The following is an 18,463-nucleotide window of genomic DNA, read 5'->3' on the forward strand; positions in this document are numbered from 1 at the left end:
TCCTTTATAAGTCTTATGTAAACATAATTATGACAATAACTATTGTGAGCACAAGATTCACTGCACACTTTTAATTATAGTTCTGCTTAATCAAACATTAAAATGTGAACTTAAGTTTTGAGACTTTTTTAATCGACACGATTGGGATTTTTGCATATGAGAACATGGTTTATCTATTAGTTCAAAATGCGGCTTTGAACTAGCTTTCAGTACCTGTGAGCATTTGTTGTTCAATAATGTGTGTCTTTGTGTTATTATTTTTGTGATAAATTGTTGTGTTGCTACACCACTGTAACAAGGAAGGAGGAAATGGGGGGGGGGGGGGGTTGAGTAAGTGGGGAGGGGTATGCGGAGCGCTAACAAACATGTCTATGCAGCATGGGCTTTGATCATTGTTGAAGCATCAATGTAAGGGGCATTTAATATCTTAATAAAACTATTTTTATTTCAGATAGTATATATTGTTATCTGATATTGGACGAAAGAGGTTGCCCTGTTATGTAATTGTGTAATACAAGTAACGATCATTTGAAAACACATATTAAACAGCCAAATGGATGCACAAGAGCTAAAATAGGAGTCATAGATCCTATTGACAATAATTATCTGCCCAATTTTATTGATTTTGTAACATTTGTTTCAAATATGAGCAACTTCTTATCCAAAATCACCAGCACCGTATCAGGACCCACCAGCACAATGCCAGGACCCACCAGCACAGTATCAGGACATGAATAAATTGAAAAAATGCTAAATTTTAATAAATTGCAATGTTTTTTCACAAAATAGTTTTGTCGTGTGGATTGCGGTATAGAAAGTGGACTCTATGAGCATTTTTGTTTTATTTTTTCAGTTCGAGATTTTCTGAAAATGAGCATTTTTGTGTTACGCTTACTGAAACAGTTTAGAGGGTCAACTTTTTAATGGTTTACATATGAACCCATAAGAAGCAAAATTGAAAAAATCTCAACTGTTTTCTTCTATCTTTTATGAGTGAAAACGTCAAAAATCATCATTTTCGTCTTTGTTTACATTTTTTCATTGATCACCAGCACCCGTCAGGACCGAATCACCAGCACAGAACATTCTCTCGCAGGACAACCATACCCACCGTGTTTTAAGTATACAAAATACTACTAATATCCATTACAAAACAAAAGAAATGGTAAAGACGCAAATGTAAGTAAAGACCCAAATGTGAGAGTAAAGTTCTGCAAATAACTCCCAACCGTTCTTCTTGTCACGGGTCGTTATAGTTACATTTATACATTTATAGCAATAGAATATTAATAAATTTAAAGTATAATCATTGGAAATGCAATCATTTAAAGACATGATTAAATCCAATTAATTTTTAAACTAATACATCACGGTATGTAATATCTAACTGCAAAGTAAAGTATGTCTGTCAAATGACTGTGTGATGCGCACCTGTATGTGTGTTGTTGTGTCTGTGCTTGTCACTCTCGCTTTCAGCATTCATCACTGGCTAGCAGCTTGCTGTGAAAAGGAGAGCCGAGTGCGTAAGTCTTTCCTGCCAGTTACAGCCTCTCATGCAGTAAGACCTATGTGGCCCAGATATGGGATCCTCCACGAGGTGATAGATGGAAACTGGGCACCTCACGGCCCCAGGCAAAAACCACAAGGTCTCGGAGGAGGTTTGGCCCCTAGATGCAAGGCATGCTAGGCCCACCGGTGAGTGGATACGCCCTGGTGCCTGCAAACCAAACCCCCAGCTATGTGTAAATAGTCCCACAGCCTTGTGGGTGACTGTGGAAAGTCAAAGGCTATGGGAGACAACCCAGAAAGAAATCCGGACAGATGCAATCCGTTAGCATGGTAATGCAATCATCTACGCGAAGGACTACCCAGAGAGAAAACCCGGCCCACCAGAGTGGAGGTTGGACGTTGGGCTAACTACCCAACTTCGTAAAAAAGAACTTGTTACAGAAACCAGAAACGCTGAAGAAACCCAAGAATGGTGTACTGCTGAGGAACCAAACATGACACATTTGGGGGAAAGCCGAAAGGAAGCTCAAAAGCCGATCGGTTCCATAGTAGCGCCAAAATAAAATATGTATATAGGATGTTGGAATGTTAGAACAATGGCAGACATATCACAAGCAGCACAAGTAGCGAAGGAAATGAAAAATTATGGTATGGACATACTAGGTATCAGTGAGAGTAGATGGAAAGGATCGGGTGAAACCAAGCTTCAAAGTGGAGACACAGTGATATATGTCGGGGATGATAAACATCAAGTCAAGGGAGTAGCCATAATGATGAATGAAAGAGCTAAGAAATCATTGATGGAATGGACACCTATTAACAAGAGAATGATGAAAGCAAGATTCTATTCAAAGTATAAGAAACTGACAGTTATACAAGCATATGCTCCAACAAATGATGCAAAAGAGGAAGAGAAAGAAGAATTTTACCAACAACTACAAGACAATGTTTCATCCTGCAATAAGAATGATATGCTTATAGTTATGGGTGACCTGAACGCAAAAGTAGGCAAAGACAATAGCCATATGCAAGAGGTGTTAGGAAAACATGGATGTGGAACAATAAATGAAAATGGTGAATTATTATGCAATTTCTGCCAAATCAACGGCCTCACCATAATAGGCTCCATTTTCCCACATAAGGAAATACATAAAGTAACATGGAAATCCCCTGATGGAAAAACAACAAACCAGATAGGTCATATAATGGTTCGAGGGGACATGAGGACATCAATATTAGATACAAGAGTAATGAGAGGAGCAGATGTGTATACTGACCACTACTTAGTAAGGTCAAAGATAAGACTCAAACTGACAAGAAATAAAGGTGATAAGAACAAATGCAAAAGAGAGAGATATGACCTAAACAAGCTAAAAAGTATGGATGTAAGGAAAAAGTACAACATTGAAGTGAGAAACAGATTCCAAGTACTGGAAGAAGGTAACATAGAAGATCCAGTGTTGAAATATGAAGGTGCAGTAGAGATATACACTGAGGCAGCTAAACAGGTATTGGGGAGCAGTAAAAAGATCAGTAAACAATGGATAACCAACAATACATGGAAAATGGTTGATGAAAGAAAAGAAATTAAAAATAAATTAGAAGGAACTAGATCGGAAAGATTAAAAGTGAGACTCAACGAAGAATACAAGCAGAAAAATAAAGGGGTTAAGAAAAGTGCCCGAGAGGATAAAAGGAAGTGGTACAATATGATGGCTGAAGATGCAGAAAAAGCAGCAGAAAATGGCAGAAGCAAAGAGCTTTATAACATCACTAAAATCCTAACAGGTGAAAGAAAGAGGCAACACACAGGAGTAAAAAGTAAAGAAGGAGAACTGAAAAGTGAAAGAAATGATATATTGAATAGATGGGTAGAACATTTTAGTGAAGTTTTAAATAGGCAAGACCCTCTTCATCCAATTTCAGAGGAAGATGTAGATATGGCCGAAATTATAATAGACGAGATCGATATAGGAGAATGGACAGTAGATGAAGTTAAAAGAGCACTGAAGAAGACGCAAAATGGGAAGTCAGCAGGAATAGACAGTGTAACACCAGAGCTTATAAAGGCAGACATCGACCTTACAGCAGAGAAAATGGCAGAAATATTTAATAACCTATGGGAAGAAGAAAATTGGCCATCAGACTGGAGAAAGGGATTGATTTGTAAGATCTTTAAGAAGGGCGATATGACAGATTGTAACAACTGGAGGGGAGTGACCTTTTACCTGTTTTCAGTAAAGTATTCTGCAGAATGCTAATAGAAAGAATAAAAGAAGGAATAGACAAGAGATTGAGGAATGAACAGGCAGGATTTAGACCAAAAAGAGGAACAACTGAACAAATTTTTATCCTTCGAAACATACTCGAGCAAACAAATGAATGGAGGGCAGCTTTAATAATACTTTTTATAGACTTCGAAAAAGCATTTGACTCATTCCACCGAGAGAGTCTATGGTATATCATGAAGAGCTTCGGAATACCTGACAAGATCATAAGAGCCATAAAGGAGATATATAAAGGATTTAAGTGTTCTGTCATCGATCAGGGAGAAACATCAGAATGGTTTGAGATAAAATCAGGAGTGAAACAGGGATGCGTAATGTCAGGTTTTCTTTTCCTTCTAGTCGTAGACTGGATCATGCGGAAAACAACTGCAGACAAAGCCAGAGGGATACGATGGAACTTTAATACTGTTCTAGAAGATCTTGACTTTGCTGACGACATCGCACTTCTTTCCTCAAAATTTAGCGACCTTGATGAAAAAACACAGAAATTAACAACTGAAGCTGAAAGAGTTGGAATGAAACTTAACCCCAAAAAGTGTAAAAGTGTGAGATCAAAGCAAACAAAGAATAAAGAGTTGATAACACTATACGACCAGAAAGTAGAAGATGTAGACAAGTTCACATACCTGGGAGCAGTCATGGACAAAGAGGGAGGAGGAAGTTGTGACATCAAAAACAGAATACAGAAAGCAAGAGGGACATTCCATCGCCTAAGAAATATATGGTATGCAAGAGGAATTGGCCGAAAAACAAAAATACACCTATATAAATCATTAGTTAGACCTGTATTATTGTATGGATGTGAAACATGGAAACTAACAAACATCGAAGAAAAGAAACTTAATACTGTAGAACACCAATGCCTAAGAAAGATCCTAAAAATAAGATGGCAAAGTAAAACATCGAACAAAACAGTAAACGAAATAGCTAACACCAGAAACATCAGTTGTGAACTCAGAAGGAGACGTTGGACATGGATAGGACATATTTTAAGGCGTGAATTCGAAAGAGACAACAACAGCTATGTAGCTCTACAATGGGCACCTCAAGGGAAAAGAACTAGAGGAAGGCCAAAAACTACGTGGAGAAGAACAACAGAGAGAGAAAGGAACCAACAAGGATGGACAAGTTGGAACGTAGCCAGAACAGCGGCAAAAGATAGAAAAGGGTGGAAAAGCAGCGTGGAGGCCTTATGCGACTTCTGGCGCGGAGAGAATTAAGGTTAAGGTAAGGAAAGTATGGTGAATTCCTTAACACCCAATGGAACATAGTTTTGCTGAATACCTCAAACAATGCCTACAGCCAGACAGGCAGGCTCTGTATGTTCTCTCAATAGACAATTTTCTAGTTCGATGCATTTCCGTCAAAAACTCTGGTTTTAGTGAACGTCATTTGTGCGTTTAGGGGCGTCGTCACTTCCATTCCAATGTTGAGCGAGTGGTTGGAAAACTATTATTCTATATTGTACGAATTATTCGGCAAATTGAATTCTCAAAATTGACAATCAGCATTGCTGTTGTTAGGGAATTTTCATTAAGTACCTACAGAACAACCATTATTTCTAGTTTATCCTGCACAATGACGATCACTAAGACGCTTGATGAACGTAAATAGTGCAGGGATACAGGCGACCCCCTCTATCTGGTAAATGACGTCATAACTTGAAAGACGTTTATAATTGACGGTGATGGATGAACTCGAAAGTGGTCTATTGTCAAGTTGTAATAGTTCTCAAATATACAAAAAAAAGTTGAAACATTGAAAAATTATACTTAAATTATCGTTGTTTCTTTTTTAACTTCGATATGATAAAATCTGAAAGGAGTCTTCTTTATAAATAATTTTCCTTTTCCTGGTAGTGATGTTCTGTTGGGTGCTTGTTCGTTTGTTAATTCGTTTGATGCGTTTGTTTGCATGGCGTCTAGTTTAAATCAAAATATTGTTTTCATTAGTAAATCGTGTTAATGGAAAAGATATAGATATCTAAACATGATAATGATTAAACTTTTCACTATTTTTGACATTGTTAACTATTGTGTCTGTTTATTCTGTTGACACATCGTTGTCAATACAATGGATTTTGATGCGACTTTCATACAAATGAGAGGTTTAGTTAGCTACAAAACCAGGTTTAATTCACCGTTTTTCTACTTTTCTACATAAGAAAATGCCTGTACCAAGTCAGGAATATGACAATAGTTAACCATTCGTTTGATATATTTGAGATTTGGATATTGTCATTTGATTATGGACTTTCCGTTTTGAAATTTTCTCGGAGTTCAGTATGTTTGTGATTTTACTTATTTTTTTTTTCAGTTATAAAAAAAGAAGTATATATGCAACGAAGTAAACCGTTGTGGTTCTAAATTAGCTATCAATCATTTCTCCTTTGTATGCTGAATACCTCTAGAAAAATGCTTCATATTTGATTTTCAGTCGATATTTAGACTATACTTGTTTTCTCACTCGAATAAATATTGTGTCTTGTAAACGTTCACTTTGTTTAGTTCTTTTTCTTTTCATTTTGATGTTGACTTAATATAGAATGAAATTCAAAACAGTGTGGCTGTGGCCATTGATTGATACATTAAATGTATCCATTGACTGGGACAATTTACGTGAACGTTTGTCTGTAACGACCACTGTTCACGACGTACCTACGATAGACATTTAAACTGTGGGGTCACCAAAGGTTTCTTAACGCCTTTAATTATAAAATAATTCGAAAAATTAATCAGGAATAACCTTTATGTTTTGATTTATATAATTGATATAAATCAAAACATCGTGTTATTTCTTATTATTTTTTCGAATTACTTTATTAAGGTGTTGAGAACCTTTGGTGACCCCATAGTTTAAGTGTCTTTAAAAAGTACATAGTGAGCAGTGGTCGTTACATACAAACGTTCACCTAAATTGTCCCAGTCAATGGATGAATTTAATGTGTCAATCAATGGCCACAGCCACACTGTTTTGAATTTCATTCTATAACTTTAACACAACACGAACTGTTTACCAACAATGGGAAGTTATTGTTTCGATATTGAAAACTTTTATCATGTGTTTTAACATAATTCTTTTTATAAACAATTGAATAGTTCTTAATACTTAAAGCAATATATGCATGCACATTTTACAATAATGACGTAATACATGTAGAATTATACTTTTTAATGTTTCCATTATTATTTTCTTCAACTTATTGTACCAACAATATCATATCAAAGTACTGAAGTACTGAACATCGGATGACCGCAAGTTCTTGTGGATGGTCCGACAAGCACTTTTCATAGAAATCATCTATATACCTGAAAGTCCAGACATTTTTTTCTGGGACAAGTTCGTGCGTGGATGATAAATTAATGATAGGGAATTCAACCTCACCGTAAAGACTATTATATTGTAGTGATACAACTCAGTATACTCTGGTTTATTGTTTTATATTATATTAATACTTGTATAATACAGTTACATGTATATATAATTTTCATGCATTTGTATATCATTCTATTCTACTATATAAATAATAATGCAGTGCAAGTGCATGTTGGACACTCTTGTGTAATAATTCGATTTTTCTAAAAGAATGTATTTGAGTAGGCATTCGTATTTTCCCGCAAAAGATGTTTAATCATCAATGCAGAGTTAACGTTCTTGAAATATTCTTTTGCATGCGTGTACAAATATATTAATGTTTTTTACATTTATATGTACAAATGTATATACATATACATATAAAATACATTTTAATATTATTAACTTATCTTCTTTAAAAAGTATTTGATGAGTATTCCTTGAAGAAATGAATTTATAACAAGCGATAAGGAATGTTAGTTAACTGTTTGCACTTGATGATGTCTACGTATTCATCATGTTTTTAGATCGGTTAAAACCCAAAACGAAAGTTACGTATAATGGACATCTAGGGGATACTTATACACAGGAATACCCTCACGGCCATACGGTGTAAAAATGTAACATTCAAACCTGTTATGTGTTTCCGTTACACATATTACTTTTCTGTTGTACGACCCATCACCGACGATCTTTTACAAAACCAAAAAGATGTAAAGTATTCCCATTACACATATTATCTCCCAGCACGACGCCCCGTCTACAATTTGTTACACGAACAGCATGATCAATATGTTCCTTCTACACATATAACTTTCCTGTACGACACTTCGTTGAAGACATCTTATACGACCAAGCATAATTAATGTGTTCCCGTTACTCTTATTACTTTCCTGTACGACATTTCGATGAAGACATCTTATACGACCAAGCATGTTTAATGAGTTCCCGTTACTCTTATTACTTTCCTGTACGACAATTCGTTGAAGACATCTTATACTACCAAGCATGTTTAATGAGTTAAGCTTATTACTTTCCTGTATGACACTTCGTTGAAGACATGTTATACGACCAAGCATGATTAATTTGTTCCCGTTACTCTTATTACTTTCCTGTACAACACTTCGTTGAAGACATCTTATACGACCAAGCATGTTTAATGAGTTCCCTTTACCCTTATTACTTTCTTGTACGACACTTCGTTGAAGACATCTTATACGACCAAGCATGTTTTATGAGTTCCCTTTACCATTATTACTTTCCTGTACGACACTTCGTTGAAGACATCCTATACGACCAAGCATGATTAATGTATTCCCGTTACTCTTATTACTTTCCTGTACAACACTTCGTTGAAGACATCTTATACGACCAAGCATGATTAATGTGTTCCCGTTACTCTTATTACTTTCCTGTACGACACTTCGTTGAAGACATCTTATACGACCAAGCATGACTATTGTGTTCCCGTTACTCTTATTACTTTCCTGTACGACACTTCGTTGAGGACATCTTATATGACCAAGCATGGTTAATGTGTTCCCGTTACTCTTATTACTTTCCTGTACGACACTTTGACGGAGACATCTTATACGACCAAGCATGATTAATGTATTCTCGTTACGCATACTACTCTCCTATATGACGCTTTGTAGATAACCTATTACATGACCAAGTATATCTAATTTGTTCCCGTTAAAATATTTCTTTCTTGCACGACACTTTGTTGACGACATGTTACACAACCAATCATATTGAATATGTAACATTACTGACTACTATAGCGACAGATGACAACTCTACATTGCATCCTTTACATATTAATTCTAAAGCCCGTTTTCCAAACTGGTCTTTACCTCAGCTGGTTCGCATTGCATGTTATTGCATCATAATCCTGGATTAACAGTTTAGATAAAGATAGAATAAAATAGAACCTATTATATTGCACAGTTGCAGCTAACATTTGTGATACAATATAATATTATTCACACTTTAATAAAACAGAGTTTCCTAAATGCCCTTTTCAATTTCTATTTGCTTGCTGAATAAATATGGGGAAAACATTCATCGGTTTAATAATTTGTTATAATATGAATATGAAGTATAAACACCATACTTAGTATGATCTAAGATTTTAGATTAATTTGATTTTGTTTAGACCTGAAACAAGTAACTAGGATGCCAGTAGTTGTAAAAACACTTTAAAAGAATGTCATTTGTCAACAATAACAATTATTTTTAAATCAACATAATTTTTATTTTAAAATTTCATAGTATTTCCAAGTACGGTAGGTTACAAGATTGTGTGTAATTAATCATAATGTTTACCTACGTACTATTTTTTTTTTACTAAAACTCTGCATGTACAAGTTTTAACTAGACCAAGACAGACTTTACATTGAGGCTGATATACATGTAACACTTTGTTCTGGATTGCCTTCTCTTTTTATTAGCAATGAATTCCAGATCACTTCTTTGCTTCTGTGCAATGTTATTTGGTAAGTATATTGTTTTAATTTGTTTTTTTCGATAAAATGGCCACGATAAAAATAAAACTGTTTCATTAAAATATTCTATTATTGCTTTTTTGTCATAGTTTTGTTCATTGATCTCAGAAACATGAATAAGGCTAGGGTTCACTTCAACACTGAATAGATAAGGGGTATCGTTGGGGTTAAACATAATTCTGTTACCAAAACCCTTTTCATATAATTTAAATTTTAGAAATGTATATCCTATGTAGAGCAAATATGTGTTGATAAAACCCAGCTGGGAACTATAAATAAACTCATCATAGATACCAGGACCAAACTCGGTATATACGCCAGACGCGCGTTTCGTCTACAAAAGACTCATCAGTGACGCTCGAATCCAAAAAAGTTAAAAAGGCCAAACAAAGTATGAAGTTGAAGAGCATTGAGATCCAAAATTCCTAAAAGTTTTGCCAAATATAGCTAAGATAATCTATGTCTGAGGTAGAAAAGCCTTAGTATTTCAAAAAATTCAAAAATTAGTAAACAGTAAATTTATAAATATAACCATATCAATGACAATTCATGTCAGCACAAAACGTGCTGACTACTGGGCTTGTGATACCCTCGGGGAAATAAATCTCCACCAGCAATGGCATCGACCCAGTGGCTGTAATTAAACGCATCGCATATTATCATCATTTTTACCGTTGTTGTAATCTATTAAGAAAGACTTACGGATTAACTCGAATAATTCTGCGCCCTCTAGCGCATTTTGCCTATCGAGTTTAGTGTAGCAATCGGAGATTAGACGGGGATTGGCGGAATATAACGACTGACATGTTTCGGGTTACTTACGGATAGGAAAAAAATACAGGGCTTCTCATCCGTAACAAGTAATGGGAACCTTATTAAACTTATCGTATATTTCTGGTAGTTTTCCACAACTATTCATATATTTTCAAGCCGGAAAATGGGACCTATTACTGCGGTACATCCTATCACTTTGTGAATAGAAAATGATCCCAAAGAAGGAAAAATGTCAATGAAATAATAACAAAATATATAGAATGAATACTTCGAAACGTAAGTTTGGAATTCAAGTTTTGTATTTATATTTTTAGTATTATTATTGCATATTATCATCATTTTTACCGTTGTTGTAATCTATTAGTACTTTTAAATAGAGCAATTAAAGATACAGGTGTGATAAGTTCTTTTGAATAAGACAAAGGTTGTTTTGAAAAGAATGAAAGTACACGTATTGAACAGTAAATTATCATGGTTTAAGTAGTATAACAGTACTGTATATAAACACATTGTACGTTTATGGTATTTCAAACATTTATTATCATTTTTTTTCAGTTGTTACATGTATACAAGCTGTTAAACCCTTTATCGTTGGTTTAAACACTGATGATTCCAGAAGAAAACGCGAAATTGTCTCGTCTGTTAAATCCATCAACGCCGATATGGAAGATGGTTTCAGAAAGAATCGCGAAGTTGTACGGTCCAAAAGAGCTGTCACCGTAGATTTCGTTGTACTAACAGCAGCAAAAAAAAACAAAAAAACAAACAAACAAAAAACAGACAAGACAAGACAACAAGAAACTCCCGAATATAAAGAGTTAAATTGACCCACATCTCCAAAGCAATATCAACTATGTGTTTATGTATTTTTCAATAAAAAATTTAAAAAAATATTGTAGAAACCAGGCTGATTTTGTATATTAACAAGCGTAACTGATATTCTTGTTGTTTAAAGTGGTATCATGGCTAATATGATCATCTAGGAAACAAATTAGAGCTTCCTGAAATAATGGATCATTTGAACATGGTTTACCGTGTGATTATGTTCATATCAATTGCCCTTCCAAACCTGTACGACGCTTTGTATACGACCTATTACATGATCAAGTATATCTAATGTATTCCCTTTAACATATAACTTTCTTGAACGACGCTTTTATAGGTCACATTAAATCCTACTATAGCGACAGTTGACAATTGTACATTGCATCCGTTCCCTATAAATTCTAAATCCCGTTTTCGAAACTGGTCTTTACCTCAGCTGTTTTATGGGAAGCCGTTCTCGTCAAAACTATGTTTAAATCATTTTTCGAAATGTTACACACTGAGAATTACAACAAAGCACACTGAGATATAAAAACTTCAAAACACACACTGAGATATAAAAATTACACACTGAGAATTTAAAATTACACACTGATATTTCATAAAGACGCACTGAGATTACAAAAATGAAAAACACACACTGATTATTGAAAATTACACACTGAGAATTGAAAATTACACACTGAGAATTGAAAATTACACATTGAGATTTCAAAAAGACACACTTACAGAATAAATAAACTGAAAACACACACTGAGAATTTAAAATTACACACTGAGATTTGTGCGCACTTTTTATGCGCACATATCTAATTATAATACTTAATTTGAATCTATTACAAGCTTAAAACAACTAGGGGACAGAACTCGTTAGTCCTTAGATTTGGTTCCAAATTATTTATGAAAAAAACTTTAGAAATACAAGAACAAGAAAAACACCCACTTACAATTATTACAAAATATAACCAAATGGTGAAAAACTTTATTAGAATTATAAGAAAACATTCAAACAGTCTGCAAAAAAAAACAAAGAATGCCGTGAAATTTTTACTCAAGTATCTATTATAGCATATAAACGTAACAAAAAATATAAAAGATTACCTTGCAAAATCAGGGTAATAGTTGGAAGACTTTTGAAAAGGGACCCATGCTTAAACGGTTTTAAGTAAAAAAAAAATCCCGATACACTGGTAGTAATGATCTGAACTATAGGCAACAAACTTATGAATATGAGCGATGTTAAGTCTTGAAATTTATTAGAAATGTTGGTTGAAGGAATCGCATTGCATTATAATGACAGGAGTTCTTGAGATCAAGATATTAATCTGTTGAATTATTCATTTCATGAATATTCATTAGTAATTTGCATATTAATCTCAGTGTGTATTTTTGAAATCTCAGTGTGTAATTAACCATTCTCAGTGTGTGTGTTTTCAATTTATTTCATCTCAGTGTGTCTTTTTAAAATCTCAGTGTGTAATTTTGAATTCTCAGCAACAAATGGAAGTTTTTAACGACCTTGACTGGCTATACAGTCCTTGCACGGTCGGTGAATTCTCAGTGTGTGTTTTTTATTTTTTTTAAATCTCAGTGTGTAATTTAGATTTCTCAGTGTGTTATTTTAGGTTTTTAATTCTCAGTGTGTATTTTTTTTGAAAAAAGGGTTTAAACATAGTTTTGACGAGAACGGCTTGCCATACTGGTTCGCAATATATGTTATTGCATTATAATCCGAGATTAACAGTTAGATAAAGATAAATGAAATAAAAACTGTTATATTGAACATTTGCAGCTAACATTTGTGATACAACATATTAATAGTATTCACTCTGTCATATAACGGAGTGTCCGAAATGTATTTGGAGCTCTTTTCAATTTCCATGTGTTTGCTGAATGAATGCGGAAAAAACATGCACCGGTTTAATGATTTGCTATAATATGATTATGAAGTATAAAATCCATATACTTAGTATGTCATAAGATTTAAGATTAAATATTTTAAACCTGAAACAAGTAACTGGGATGTCAGTTATTATACAAACATTTTAAAAGAAAGTCGTTTGTCAACAATAACAATATCAGGCAATAAATGAACATATATATATATAAATGTCATAGTATGTCCAAGTATGGTAGGTCACCAGATTGTGTTTAATTAATCATAATGTTTAACTACGTATTATTTTATGCTGAAACTCTTGTATAAATGTATGCATGTACAAGTTTTAACTAGACCAAGACAGACTTTGAATTGAGGCTGATTCAACACTTTGTTCTGGATTAACTTCTCTTTTCTATTAGCAATGAATTCCAGATCACTTCTTTGCTTCTGTTCAATGCTATTTGGTAAGTATGTTGTTTTACTTGTTTTTGTTTTTCTAAAATGGTCACGATTAAAATGAAACTGTTTTATTTAAATACTCTATTGTTTTTCTTATATTTTTGTTCACTGACCAAAGAAACATGAAAAATGCCAGTGAGTTCATTTCAATACTGAATGGATGGGGTGTCTCTAATATGTTCTGATACCCGACCCTTTTCAGATTTATATATGTTACAGTAAATAGGTGAAATTAGGAATTACACGTAATTACTAAACATTTCAGTAAATACCTGTAATTACTAGCCAATTAAGTAATTACATGTATTTACTAGTTGTTTCAGTGATTACCAGTAATCACTGATATTTTTTGTCATTTTTACAGCTATTTACTAACTTATAATATTTTTGTTCTAAAATTAAAGATATAGTTCAAGATACTAACTAAGAAAGTAAAAGGGTAGGGATTTTAGGGCTTACTTAATTAAGGATTAAGGGATATAAGGCACATCAAAGGTGCATACTCCTTAGTGATGTGAATTGAAGCTGGGAAATTGTTGTTTATAAGTTTTGAAACTCCCAGAAATTCATTTTCAGCATGCAAGACAATGATATCTATCCAAAATTGAGAAAAACATTTGTGAGACGTTTATAGGCAATTTCGCCAGCTCATTTTGATGATAGACATTAGATAATGCCAAATTTGGTTATATAATCATGATAAGTCTTAAATCTATAAATATCTTTAAATTAAAATCTACACCAGACATACTTTGCATATAAACTTGGCCAATGACATAAGTTAAATTCCTTTTACAAAATAGGTTTATTTAAGACCACTTTTATCAGACTTGCGATGAAGCTGACATTTTTCACACATAAGTTTATACAATGTTATGGTGTTAAGAGTCACATTTCATATTTCTGTGTTTCTATTTTTGATTAGTTTTTCAAGACCTAAAAATTTAAGCGTATATACCTGCAACAACATTTTATCATCGTTTAACCTGTATAAAAAAACTTCTTTTTGTGCATTGGATAAGTCGACTAAATTGTCCACCCATTTTTTTTTTTTACTTTCAGTGTTGTCTTTCTGTTTTCTTTTTGTCAAGCCTGTGACTTTTGTTGCAAAAGCGAGACATAGCAAACCATTCTGTCGTCAGCAGCGTCCACAAATATTCACTCTGTGGTTAAAGGTTCTTTAAATTTTGATGAATTACTTAAATTATTCTCAGTTTCTACCAAACTTGAACAGAAACTTGTTTATGATCGTAAGATAATTTTCAAGGAGTAAATTTTGTAAAAATAAGTTTTTCCGTATTTTACTTATAAATGGACTTAGTTTTTATGCCAGTTAACATTACATTCACACTGTGGTTTAACTTTTTTTTTAAATCTAAATAACTTTCTCAAATATCTTGGATTTCTACTAAACTTGGACAGAATCTTGTTTATGATCGTACTAAGATAATATTCAGAAGTACAGTTTGTAATTAAAATCTTTTTTCGGATATTCCTTATAAATGAAGTTTTTTTCCAGTAGAAATAACATATTCTGTGCGGTTATTTTTTTTTTTTTTTTTTTTTTTTTTTTTTTTGCATTTATTAGATTTCACAAATCATCCTGGATTTTAACCAAATTTGGACAAAAGCTGCTTACAGTATTAGTCAAAAGATAGCATCTGAAGCAACATTTTAATATTTTTTCCATTTTTGTTGAGCCTGCGACAAACAGCAAAAGTAGGCGAGATACTAAGTTCTGCGAAACCCTTACAATTTTTAATTTGAATACATCGGTAACCTATCTCCAGCTAGGATATGAATAAAAGGCCACATGAATGATCATGAATACGTATTCAATGAGGTCCTATTATTCACTTGCAAGTGCACAACTCATCAACCATGTTTCTCAGCTTATTTTAGCACAATATAACCAGATTGACTGATAAAAGTGAATCATAATTTCACTATATCATTTTCATGAATGATTTACCAACAAAATATTCTTATTTACTTTTTCTATATCACTTAGTTAATGCTCCTATAACAAAAAGGTACATTTTAGGCTGATCACTTTTTTAGAGTATTCATTGATCTTCTATAGTTAGTTTTACCATAACTTTTAATCAGATGACCATATTACATCATCGTTTTAACAGTTAGTAAATAGGTGTAAAAATTCATTTTAAAATTAGTAATTACGGGTAATAACTGGGCCGTTTCAGGAATTACTTGTATTTACTAAGTGCATCGGGGATTACATGTAATTCCTAAATTTTAGTAATTACATGTAAATCCTAATTTCATCTATTTACTGTAACATATATATATATAAAAAAAAACTGTATATCTTTTCATATATTGCGTAGCTTAATATGGAACCTTACACATATCGATTGAGTTTCGTGTGGTTTGTTTGAAAAGTTGAATACCAAAGTGTTAAAAGAGCAAAGATTTGTGGAAAACAACTCAGCTTTGGACACTAAGAAAAACTTTTGGCTATAATATTACAGGGGAATTTTATATAACAAGCTAAACAAGTTTTTTTTTAAACTGTATTGTACTTATCATATATATTCCTGGTAGTAGTTCCAACCTATTCACATATTTTCAAGCCGGACAATGGGACCAATTCCAGCGGCTCATCCTACCCCCTGGTAAATAGAAAGTGATTCAAAAGAATGACAAATGTTAATGACATAACACCAAAATATATAATGAACATGTCGAAACGAATGTTTGGAATGCAAGTTTTGCATTTTATATTTCGAGAATTCTAAATAATACAAACGTTATTTTGTAGAGAATGAAACACGTATCAATCTGAAAATTACCATGGTTTAAGTATTACAGAAATACTGCATGAACATGAATTGTATCTGTACAAATGTAGGTACCTTTATGATATTTCAAACATTTTATAATCATGTAATACATTTTTTTTTCAGTTGTTATACATGCTGTCCAATCCATTCCATTGGCCTTAGACAATGGTTTAAGAAGAAAACGCGAAGCTGTCCCGTTTGTTAAATCTGTCAACGTCGATTTAGAAAATGGTTTGAGACCACAAAATGAAGTTGCACAGTCCACAAGTGCTCTCCCCGTTGTTAAATCTGTCAACATCGATTTAGAAACTGGTTTGAGACCACAAAATGAAGCTGCACAGTCCACAAGTGCTGTCCCCGTTGTTAAATCTGTCAACATCGATTTAGAAAATGGTTTGAGACCACAAAATGAAATTGCACAGTCCACAAGTGCTGTCCCCGTTGTTAAATCTGTCAACATCGATTTAGAAAATGGTTTGAGACCACAAAATGAAGCTGCACAGTCCAAAAGTGTTGTCCCCGTTGTACAAACGGCAGCAAAACAGTCCAAAAGTGTTGTGCCTGTTGTACAAACAGCAGCAAAACAGTCCAAAAGTGTTGTCCCCGTTTTACAAACGGCAGCAAAAAACTCAGATAAGACGTCAAAGAAACCCCAAATATAAAGATTTTAATTAACCCCCTTCTTTAAAGCGGAATATTCAATTTCAACTATGTTTATATATATTTTTCTAAAAAAGCATAGAATAAAAAAAAAAAATAGTGAAGAAACCAGGTGGAGTTTGTATATTAACAAGTGTAATTGATATTTTTTTTGGTTAAAGTTATTATTTCGGGGCTTCTATAGCTGACTATGTGGTACGGACTTTGCTCATTGTTGAAGGCCGTACGGTGAACTATAGTTGTTAATTTCTTTGTTGTTTGGTCTCTTGTGGAGAGTTGTCTTATTGGCACATACCACATCTTCTTTTATTTTGTATCCTCTATGATACAAATACTAGCTTACTGAAATATAACACCAGGATTCATTTGAACATCATGGTTTACCATGTGATTATTTTTATATCAATTGCTCTTTATTTTCAGCAACGTTTTAACAGAACAATTAAAGCGGGTGTATTATAAGTGAGCAATTATAGATCAGTTCTTATTGTTGATTATAAAATGCCTTTTAATATTTAAAAAGAGTTTAGTGATCGATATAAGGGAATTACCCCTAAATAATATGAAAATGAAAAGGGACAAGGAAGATGAAAGATGACCTTTGCTCATTGTTGAAGTCTGTACAGGGACCTATAAGTGTTAATTTCTGTGTCATTTTGTTCTCTTGTAGATAGTTGTATCATTGGGAATGAAACTGACGATGTAAGGTTTAATTGTCGGCTATCTGGGTAGATATTAAGAACATATTCATGCAATGATGGATCTGCTGTTCTTTTCCCTTTTTCATTGCTTATATCGGGAATGATATTATATTTCTTTATTTTAATTTTCTTTTTTATATGAAAGATCACATTCTCTGTTTTATTCTGTCAGGGGAAGTATAGACAACTCTTACGAATAGGTAATTGCACCGTCATGTAGTACGTATTAATACTTCCCTCGACAGTTTTTATATGTTTTTTATATAAATAAATCTAAGTTTGGTGTACTTGGTGTTCAGAATGTTAAGGTGTGGCATAACAAAGGAATTATAATTACATTGGCTCTGGTAATAGCTGGCGAGAAAACGTATTCATAGTTCATCAGATGGTGCCCAATTCGTTATGGGGAAAAATACAATGAAATATAATAATTATTAAACAACTACATATTATAGGAATTCAATAAGACTTAATAATTCGATTAATTTCAGATGCAGCATATACGTAAATTATGCAGCAACCCAAAAAACCCAAAGAGATTAAGCATAATCATGCTTAGATCTGTAAATTTGCGTTCGCAAATGTTTGTTCTTCCATCGCCGGGATTCGAACCCATGCTATATATATGATAACTCAGCAAAATCATATCTAAACCAGCATGTCTACAATTTATTCTGAATTGTATAAACAAATGTTGTCA

The 18,463-nt window shown here is 33.3% G+C and overlaps 1 protein-coding gene across 1 annotated transcript; it reads left to right on the forward strand.

Annotated features, from left to right (window-relative positions):
• Positions 1-2,888: 2,888 nt before the first annotated feature.
• LOC143084193 (uncharacterized) lies at positions 2,889-3,770 on the forward strand. Its single transcript, XM_076260604.1, has one exon. The coding sequence runs from the start codon at positions 2,889-2,891 to the stop codon at positions 3,768-3,770; it is 882 nt and encodes a 293-aa protein (XP_076116719.1).
• The last annotated feature ends 14,693 nt before the right edge of the window (positions 3,771-18,463 follow it).

The sequence above is a fragment of the Mytilus galloprovincialis genome, chromosome 7 (genome assembly GCF_965363235.1).
Source record: "Mytilus galloprovincialis chromosome 7, xbMytGall1.hap1.1, whole genome shotgun sequence".
In the NCBI taxonomy this organism is placed as follows: Eukaryota; Metazoa; Mollusca; class Bivalvia; order Mytilida; family Mytilidae; genus Mytilus; species Mytilus galloprovincialis.